The sequence below is a fragment of the Aptenodytes forsteri genome, unplaced genomic scaffold (genome assembly GCF_000699145.1).
Source record: "Aptenodytes forsteri isolate BGI_AS27 unplaced genomic scaffold, ASM69914v1 Scaffold51, whole genome shotgun sequence".
NCBI classification, from domain to species: Eukaryota; Metazoa; Chordata; class Aves; order Sphenisciformes; family Spheniscidae; genus Aptenodytes; species Aptenodytes forsteri.
In genome coordinates this window covers 3967084-3977580 of record NW_008795495.1, presented here as the reverse complement: position 1 = coordinate 3977580, position 10497 = coordinate 3967084, and the positions used below count along the sequence as shown (strand labels likewise).

Here is a 10497-nt window from a genome sequence, read left to right as displayed (position 1 = left end):
TATAATTATAAGGGAGGGGGGGGGTGGGGGATTTTGAGCGATTGTGACTAATGTGTATACAAGTCCTGCATGATGTTTGATACATCAACTTCTTTGGGGGGTACAGCTGAAGAAATGGGATATTAAACTGCAATTGCTTCATGAACACTTGCAGCAGACTTGAGGTACTGCTTTGCCTTTACAAGAGTGATAACTGTTATTCAAATCGGGGCTTTCACTCACCTGGTAGCAGTTTCAAGTAGATACTGCACAAAAATAATGCAGTGTCGTTCCCAAAGAGCTTAAGTACAGAAACAATGAACGCAAAATAACCAGTCTGAGCTGTGGTAGTGGCAACTTTGATCACTGGTCAGAAAACAAAGTATAAACTGTTCTGCTTTGGGGGAACATTGGATATACTTTTGGAAGTAGCTTAATCTCCATTTAGGATGCTCTGAGTGTGCTGTCTTTGAGCAGCTCAGTTCCTGAAAGCCTCTGGAATGAAAGGAGGACAGCATCAGATCAGCCCTCCAGAAAAGCAGTAGTTCACCTGCATCGTTTTTTCTGGAGAATATGGCCGTAGATGAACCTAGCTGTGTCCAGTAATAAATGAAAGTGTCTTACAAAGTTAAATGTCAGGGCTGAGGGATTCACCTTTCTATCTTGCTGTTGTTCAGCCGGTGTTACTTCTGGCACTTTCTGTTTTGAGGTCTTGTTTTATTACATTATTCTTTCATTCGCCATGCACATGCATCACTTCATGCCTCCTTAAACATTATTATTCTAGTTTAAACTACACTTCCTGGCATGCTCTAAACCTGTATTTCACCCCCAAGTGCTTTAATTTTCATGCTAATAGCAAATCTGTTCTTGCATGACTGTGCTACCAATGCTAATACAAATTAAGAACTGGTCAGTACTTGTAACTCAAGTGGAGTCTTGAGCTACCAACTAAAGATCCAGGCCCTTAAGTAGAGTCTGCCATTTAACTACAATTTGTATTGCTCTTGTTAGAGAAAAAAGGCAAGTGCAAATATAGAATGGGACAGTATAATCAAACAAAGATGTATTAACAGCTTTATAATAAATACAGATCAAAGAGATTCTTAAAGCAGTGGTACGGAAAGTAAAATTTGCAGACGGCTTGAGTCTTCTCCTGCTTCGTGGGTGTACTGAGCTGAATAAAAATGACACTTCAGCTTTACATACTGGGCTCCTGGGTTGCGTGTACATGCTGATAATAGTCAAACAAAACAGTCCTAAGCAGGGACAACCTTTGTTCTGCTGACTTTAAAGCGTAGTGAAGACCAGCAAGATCATGGCAGACCTTCAAGGCTTAGCTTTTCTTCAGTAAAATAACTGTGTACAGTAAATAGTGTTAGGTAATGCTGTGTGTTGGGCTTTAGCCCCAACTTTCATTTGGAGCAAAGCTTTTGTTATTTTGCATGCTTGAATAACTCAAACAGGCATCAACAATACTGTGGGGTTTTTGTTGGTTTTTTTTTTAATGCAAAACGGCTACTTTAGGGAAGTCAGGGTTTTTTCTATGTTCAATAGAAATGAAACATTAATTTGTTCAAGACTAAGGATTTGGTTGCGTAAACCTCACCAGTACTTCTTTAAAGAACTCAGTGCTAGCCACAGGGCTTCTCTGTTGTGGGTTTATAGGGCAGTGATTTACTGCGTATTGTGAGACTGCAGCTTAGGAATATTTGTTCTTCTAAGCTTTACAAACAATGAAAAGGAGATGTTCTCTTCAGCATGCATTCTGGATTCTTTTAGTCTGGTCTAATAAAGGTATTTTTATTCTATAGCTTAAGTATGGTTGATCTGCTGCATTCAGTTCATTATCCGCACTCCATATAATTGTCAAAGCAGCAAATATAATTGGTGATAAACCCCTGTGTGTGCTCTCTAAGCTCAGGTGTCAGACAGCTGTAGAAGTTTTCTTGTTGCAGCCTGACTGACCTTGAGGGAACCCAGAACAACAAAAAACTTTGCTCTTTTGGCATGACAAGTCTGGCCACCCTCTTAAAGAAATGTGATGGAGGTACTGTTAGTTGAGGAACGTACTGTGCTATTTATGCTTCAGTGGTGCAAGTGTTACATCCATCTCCCCCACAAATGTTCTCCTCTGGAGACTGAGAAATCAGACAGCAGTAGAGTTGTTCAGGCACTGTCAGCAGTGAGGGAACTGGCATCTCGCTGAACCACCTTAAGTGAATATGGTATCCTTGCAAAACAGAGGGCAACACTTCACTTTTACATAGATCAACATATGTGTATACATCTGTTCTTTTTCATTTTATGCTTTTGAAGACTTCACTTGTCATAGGAAAATGGGTTCAGTTAAGTCAGGATTAGCGTGGGCTATGTTAAACTAATGCCATTTGTGCCATCTTAGATGCCCTCTGCACCTTTGTTCAGTTTTGTTTAAGTAGCACAAATGCAACTTTTGGAATTTTGTTTTTAAAAACTACAGTGTGTAGTGACAATATGTTCAGTCTGTCATGTGGTGCATTACCAGTTTTGTCTTGAGTGTTTTGTGTAGTGACAAGCAAGTTGTTTTGCCTCCTCCCCTCTTTTACGATATAGGTGGTTTCTTTGGAGATAGATCCAAGCAACCGAGTGCTGCTTGCTGTTGTATTTGAACTTGAGGGATTAGGCTTTCTTTTGGAGAAAATCTGCTATTACCATACTCAGATGATAAAAACATTGGCAAAAGCTTTAACAATAGTGAATCATGTTCCATGAATTGAGACAGGGAATATAGTGCTTCTTAGGAAGCAGCTCTCTCATCTTCTCAGTGCTGTTTTTAGCAAGGCAGCGTTCTCTGTCAAGCAGTTAGACTAGGATCTTGAAAGAAAACGTCAGTAGTAATGTGTAGTAAGTCTTGAAACTTCTGGTCTGTAACTCAGTCTCAAAGAATTTATTTAAGAATTTGGTTGGAATTCTGCATGTCACCACTCATGCCTTGCTCTTTTTGGTGTAGTCCAAACTTGCATTACAGGAAAGCGAAGATCTGTTGCTACTTTGATGCTGCTCCAGTCCCATGTTTTACCGTGGGCTCATTACATCAAGTTTTCACTGCAGAGGCAATTCCAACTACAACCTAGGACTCTTTTGTTCGCTTCCCTGAAAATCCAGTTTTCCGAATGGAAGAAATTCAGGTCCAGGTCTATTTCTGTATAACTTTTGTTTTGATAGTGTAAAGAGCTTTATGTAACTTTTAAATGTAAAAAGCAACTTAAAAGATAACTATTGTAGCTGTAAAATAGATCGTTAGGAGTATGCATTTATAGTTTCTCCAGTTTTTGTGTTGGCAAGTGTTGGAGTCTGGTAACTATTTTTAGGATCACTTTGGAAACTAAACCTGTTTATAAAATAATCCACTAATGCTGTTTTTAAACTCTTCTAGGGTATAAAACATGTTGATCACTTTGGCTTCATTTGCCGGGAATCTGTTGAACCTGGGTTAAGCCAGTATGTTTGCTATGTGTTCCAGTGTGCAAGTGAGTCTCTGGTGAGTATTTATTAATGTTCCTAACCTTTCCATCGGAGGATGTCTGAGGCATTTCCTAAACCACGGGAGTCTCTGTTATTCTTCTGTGTCAGCTGAGCCTCAGTGGTCACATGTTCTCAGGTATGAGACCTCAGTTGTGAATATGAAAATATGCAATAGGAAATGCATACATTCTGTTCATATATAGCCATATCCTGGTACTCTGCTGATGCATATATCAATAACAAATAGAATAAATCCAGATGGATGAGTTCACACATGCAGACTGTGAGCATATTTGGGCTCTGTATTTGGTCGTAACTCTTGCATTTCTAATTGTTGAGACACTTGGCTCCCCATTAAACCTGTAATTACATGTATTGAATCAGTAACAAAGCTGATGATAAAACCTGAACATACTTTTCAGGGTAGGGTTTAAACTACTGGCCTGATCCTGCATATGTCTTCAGCCTGCACGTAGCTTTAGCCCTTTCCCTGTAGTCTGTTTTGTTCCTCAGGAGAATAAAATAGCATCTGATCAGAGAAGAAGAAAACCATAATATGCGTGGATGTGTGTAACTATAAAAAAGTCCATTGGACACCTGATAAAGTATGTATCAATCAACTGAAGTTCCAGGTGCCAGTGATTTAACTGATACAGATAGCTTAATGTGAGATGCATACAGGAAATAATTTTGGCTACTACATTTTTATTTTAAAACTCTGACACTTCAAAAGAAGTTGGTTTCTGTTCTGAAACATGTTTGTTCCTGATGGCTGTGCTAACAGCTGCTAAACTCGTTTTCAGCTGAACTTAAAAATCACTCTTCTAGCTAGCTGAAAATGTAATTCATTAATCCATTGACTAGCTTGAGACTGAATAGATTTACATCAATAAAACTTCAAATAGCTTACAGCCCTAGCTGAGGCTGCACTTTTATCAAAATGGGAGCTTGTTATGAAATCAGCTCGCTCTTTGTACTAACAGAAAATGTTACATCTGACCTATTGATAAATCTGTCCATGCATAATACAAAGACTTAAAATGTGGTGTATAAAGAAACCACATATTTATGAACCTCTTTATATATCCTAGTACTGATATGTGTGGGTATGCCCACATTGCACTATGAAATGAACGTTCCTGAGCTATTTTCAGATGCAATCACTTGGACCCCAGTGACAGTTTGACTGTGGCACAGCAGAGCTGTAAAACCTAATGCTTTCTGGATTCTGTGCTGCCAGGCAGGCTATGCTGGTAGTCCTGTGTATATTTGCTCTAAACCCAGCTACAGTCTGTGCTACAGTTCTCATGATTTTAGTGTAGTTGTAATCCATAAGCTCAGCACTGTTCTGTGGATATTCCATTTGAGAGGCATTGTTGCCAACTTTTAAAAATTATCAGTCTGTATTGCAAGATGGATATTCACTTTTCAATGCCCTGCTTTATTGCTAAGAGAGCACCCAGGAGTTACTGGTAGTGCTTGAAACTGTGGGTTTTAAAGAACAAACAAACAAACAAGAACAAAACCCAAAACTAAATATATCGGGACACAAACTAATTCAAATTGACACATTCATGTGCCTTTTTTTTTTTTTTTTTTGCTCTTCTCCCTCCCCCCCGAATTGACAGACCCTCAGAAAAGTCTGTGTGATTTCAATGTTAGACTGCATGATTTTGGTCTCAAATATTTCAGCTTTTTTCTTCCTGCTTATAAAAAAAGCAACAGGTAAGAGCAAGGACCTGATTCTGAAGTGGAATACTGATTTATTTCCTAAGATTGTTGTCTAACTGTTGTCTCCTTCTTTCCGTGCTAATGCAAAGACTCAAGTAAACAGCTTTTAGTAAGCATTGTATTCCCCTAAAATACAGACAGGGGAACTCCAAATGCTTTGTATATAAGGTCTGGGAGTGTATTTGAATGAGTGTGAAGAAACGCTGTCGCCTCGACCTTTCTTATGCAAAAGTTGAGCTTTTCCAGTGCTGGCGTGTGGGAACATAGCACTGCTATATTTGTGGTAGTGGCAGAGGAAAGATCAGGGCAGACTGCAAGGCAGGCCGGCAGTATTTAAAGACAAGTTGACGGTTGTAATGAAGTTGGTAGCCAGTCTAGTAGCCTGGAGAAAAGTGAACTGCTGTGGGAAGCTCCTGTCTGCCAGCAGGATGGGTCTGTGGGGTTTTGTTCTAAAATGGTACAGCAGTGGGAGGAAAATCATTGAGAGGGAGCATGTGCAGTTCACAGGAGAAACGTGAAGCTAAAGAAAAAGAAATTAATGCTTTTTATTTAGCCAGCATATATTCAAGCCAAAAGTTCCCACTTGTGGCTTCTTAAAACAGCGGCTGCCTGCCCAGTAAGCTTGAATAGCTGCAGTTAGATATTCAAAATTACGCTCTCTGAAGTAACAACAGCTTGAAGATGGTGAGCATCCACAGAAAAGGCAGAAAAGCTGGGAATACAACTTTGATCTCTTTAGAAGACAGCAAACAGGGTTTTTTGATTGTAAAGCACCTGTCTATGATGTGATTTATAAATCTAATTTGATGTATATGGCTTGCATTTGTCTTTATATACTGTCTTTTCCCTCCTTCCCCTTTAGGTTGATGAGGTAATGCTTACCCTGAAACAAGCCTTTAGCACCGCTGCAGCTCTGCAAAATGCCAAGACGCAGATTAAACTGTGTGAGGCCTGCCCTATGCATTCATTGCACAAACTTTGTGAAAGAATTGAAGGTAGCAGCTGAGTTTATTTTCCAATTGTGTTTTTCTTACTATTCTAGAAGAATTTTACTGTATCTGTTAATTTTAATTATGCCAACCATGCACCTTCAACTTAAACAATGTAAGAACAGAGGGAAAAGTATCCCAATGAGCAATTCTTACCATCACCTTGCACTCTCTGTAATCATGTGTTAGGGGATAGCAGTAATGATATTGCAACTGAATATAGTATAGCTTGTGTTATAAATACATGCTCTTTCATCATTGTACCTCTCTTAAATGTTAAGCAGAGCAGAAAAACCCAACAGTTCCTCTTCCATTTTTTTCTGAAGATACATTCTTTCAAAATGGATCATAAAAAAACAGTTGTGATCAAAAAAGGGTCTTGCTTTCTCGTGTGTTCATTCTTTTCTGTGTGGGGTTATTTTTTCCTTCTTTGTGTTTATTCTCTTACACACTTCAAAACCTAGTTCTATTATGGGAAATAAATGATTAAGTTAGGAGGTTAATAGCTAATAAAGAAAGTTAAGGCAACTACCGGGCTTCAAATATGAATACACAAACCTTTGTAGTTTCTCTGGAAGTGAGGTATGCCAGAACACATCTGTATGCCACAAAAAAATCTTACAAGATAGAATTTTTTAAAAAAAGTTAGTAGCAGGATCCTATTTTTATAGTCACTCCACTATGTCTCCTTGCTAAGTGTTGTATGCAAAAAAAGCAAATATATTACACTAGTCTTGCATCTTCTGGTCTGGTGATGATGGTGCTGATAATTGTCAGTTCTCCCATTCCTTAAAAGTCACTATTGCTACTTACCTCCCTCTGGTGGATGAAAAGCAAAGTATAAAATCTTAGTGGAGTGAAATTCTGTTAGGTTGTGACTGGTATTTTCCAGGTTTACAAGATACTCAGAAGTGATAAAGCTTAACTGGGAAAGTCTTCTGTCAATGAAAAACTACAGAGGCTGCTGTATAAGGCAGTGTAAGTATCTTGAATACAGGTACTTGCAAGCCTGGGATAAGTATCCAGTATCAAAATAAAATCTCTTCTAGGGTAACAACTTGAGTACCAAAATAGTAATTTCATAAACTTTGTACTTAGTGACCGAAAGATTTATTTTTAGTGTCACTTTCTTTTTATCTGTCTGCTTTGTTTAGAGTCTAGAAGTTTATTATAATCAAACCCAGGGCTTCATGACTTTGGAAAACCTTGATCTGTTCTGATTGCAATTCTCTACGAATGTTATCTGCCTTGGATGGCAAAAACTTACATCTTCATCTGATTCAGGGGGTTTGTTTTCCCCACGGTTTTTGTAGCTTCCTAGAACAAGCTCTGTGAGCAAATGTGTGCTTTATCAAACATCAGAGATTCTTTCCTTTATTCTTACGGCTTTTATGCTGCTCTTGCTTTTAAAAGTGTCTTCAGTTCTCTAGTATGACCTATACCCTACCCTTTCCTTGTGTAGAAATGCATCTAAACTTTTCAATTAAAAGCATCTGAAAACTTCTGAGTGTCTTGTGCATTGAGTATCATTCCAGTTATATCCCTGATCTGTTCCTCTCTTCCTCCTCTCCCATACAGTTGTCAGGCTTCCATCTTAGTGATCTCTTGGTACTAGGACAGAAGACATCGGTGGAGTAGGGAGCACAACCTTTTACACAGGAGCCAGCCACTTAGCTGCTGCTAGTTCTGTTTTTACTGCTAAAGAAAGGAGACAAAACCATGTGGTTTAGCAAAACCTGAAGTATTTTGTATCATGGATACTGCAGATATACAACTGTCATACATTAAACTTGTATAAACTCATTTGGAGGCTTATATCTTCTACTATCATTTTTTCAAAAGTTTTTTGAGACATCATTTGAGAATCTAGAAGCTTTAATGTTCCTTTCTTTTCTCAGGACTCTATCCACCAAGAGCCAAACTTGTAATTCAGAGACATCTGTCGTCACTAACTGATAATGAGCAAGCGGACATTTTTGAACGTGTTCAGGTAATACATTAGATGCTGTTGTCTCAAATTTGAAAAAGACCATGATAAAATGGACTAGACATTTTTTTCTTTTGATTATGTTTGGTTTGTTACGTAGTTGATCTAGAATTTATTATTGTTCCACCAAACATCACTCTGAAATAGCATGCTCCAACCTAACCTCATATGTGATACCCTGCTATCAGAAAAGTTTTGGTTCCCAAGTCGTCTGAGATGTTCTGTGTTCATACCCAGAGTATTTTTTTTCTGAGCTTAGTTCTTCATCTGTAAATGCATTTCCTTACTTGAAAGTGATGTGGGAATGAATTGAGAGCAGGTGAGATATGCAGGTATCAAAGAGGTGGTTGGTATTTGCGGAAGCTCTCTTTTGACTTATTCTGAGGCAAGAGATGTAAGCAAGTGTATCCAAACAGATGAAGTATAGAGTAATTTAGGCTTCCAAAGGCTGTGCTCCTCTCTAGCTGCCTGAAGAAGGGAATGCCTGTTTGGTTTTCGTGGGTTCCTTATTCCATTTATAAGGCGATACAATGGCAGACAACCTTAGGAAACAAAATGTGTGGACATAAGGCTCCCTCCTCTCCACAGCCTGTAACATTCTCCATGTGGAAAGCTTTGGTCTATTTTGCTCAGGAGCATGAAGGCACACAAACAGTAGTGCAATTTGACACACTAATAGTGCACTGTGGCATCTGGTGTGTCAATATGTTAACTTCAAAGAATACGTACATATGGAAGGGAAAATAAGCAAATCATGACTTGAAAGACAACTTTTTTCTTTTCTTTGCTGTTATTGACAGAAAATGAAGCCTGACAGTGACCAGGAAGAAAATGAACTTGTGATCTTACATCTACGCCAACTCTGTGAAACTAAGCAGAAAATGCACGTTCACATTGATGAAGCACCATCGGTAAAGCTTATTTCTGTATTATTCCTCTCCCTCCTCCCACCCTATTAAAATGTAACCTTGAATACTAGCAAGGCCACTGCTAGAGTTCATCAGGAGTAGATGAAGCTGGCTATTGTAATTAAGAGAGGACTGTGAAAGAGAAGTAATTTGATTTGATTTACGCTGGCATGCTTTTTTTTTTTTTTTTTTTTTTTTTAAGTTTGGGGGGCGGGAATGGAGGGAAGAAAGACAACCAATTATTTTTAGGTCTAGATTTCCTTACAGTGTGAGGATACCTCTTCTGTCTTTTTCCTTCCTCCCTGATCCTCACTCCCAAACAGTCATTTCTAGGGGGAATGGGGATGAAGAGGGCATTGGTTTCAGTTTAAACGACAAACTTATCTAGCAAAGGAAATGGGTAACAGTATTGTTACATTGATATGCTTTTACAAGATAGTCTTTTGGATGAAATGTGCCTTTAACTGTGGGGGGGGTTTTTTGTGGATTTGGTTTTTTGGGGGGTGTGAGGTTTTTTTGGGGTTTTTTGTTTGTTTTTTAAATAATGGCCAAGTTACATGTTGTTTATTATGTAACTTCATTCATCTCTAGTCTTTGGAGGTCTGCAATTGCAAAAAGAATTGCCAAAGCTGAATTGTGTCCTTGCTCATTTCAACAGACCATTTCTAACAGTGCGATTCCAGAAAGCACCACCAGTGGTGGCAGGTTTAAACTTGACATTCTGAAAAACAAGGCCAAGAAATCCTTGACTAGCTCTCTGGAAAATATCTTCTCAAGGGTAAGATTAACCACTCATTGTCAGCAGCTCTCCCAGATATCCTTGACAGTAAAGACCTATCAGATTTTTTTGTTGTTGTTTTTGGCCTCAGTCTGATAAATACTTAATGAAGCAATATCCCTGTTGTGAAATCTGAGGGTTATAGCTGGGTTGATTGTGACTTAACTGTGCTAGAAAATTTATGGTAAGATCACACATACAGAGGGAGAAAAGGCAGCTTTTTCTGAATAATGAACGTTCGTTGTAGGTGGCAAGTGAGTTAGCTGAGCATTTTCAGATGTGTTGCTTCAGAATAAAAGAAATTAATCAGGATGGTTGCATGATCCCATAAAGAGATGTTATCTTTTTTTGAAAGTGTGACTAAATGTGCCTGCATAAACTGGAAATCTTTCTGTTCTGAGAAGTAATTCCTTACCTCTCATAGCTAAAATTACTCATAGTGGTCACTAAGAATCTTTAGAAAGTAGTAACAAAGTTGTCCTTTTGCAGGAAAAAAAAAAGGCAATAGATTTCTTAAAGAATAGATTTCTTAAAGAAAAAAAAAAAAAAAAAAAAAAAAAAAAAAAAAAAAAAAAAAAAAAAAAAAAAAAAAAAAAAAAAAAAAAAAAAAAAAAAAAA

General features: G+C 38.2%; 1 protein-coding gene across 1 annotated transcript in view; it reads left to right on the top strand.

Moving 5' to 3' along the window:
• Positions 1 to 10497, top strand: part of LOC103900948 (TBC1 domain family member 4) — a 59655-nt gene that overhangs the window by 19795 nt on the left and 29363 nt on the right. The window contains exons 4-8 of the mRNA XM_019472690.1: positions 3398 to 3502; positions 6080 to 6212; positions 8105 to 8196; positions 8994 to 9104; positions 9760 to 9879. Coding sequence (XP_019328235.1) covers positions 3398 to 3502; positions 6080 to 6212; positions 8105 to 8196; positions 8994 to 9104; positions 9760 to 9879 — 561 coding nt within the window. The remainder of the gene's footprint in view (positions 1 to 3397; positions 3503 to 6079; positions 6213 to 8104; positions 8197 to 8993; positions 9105 to 9759; positions 9880 to 10497) is intronic.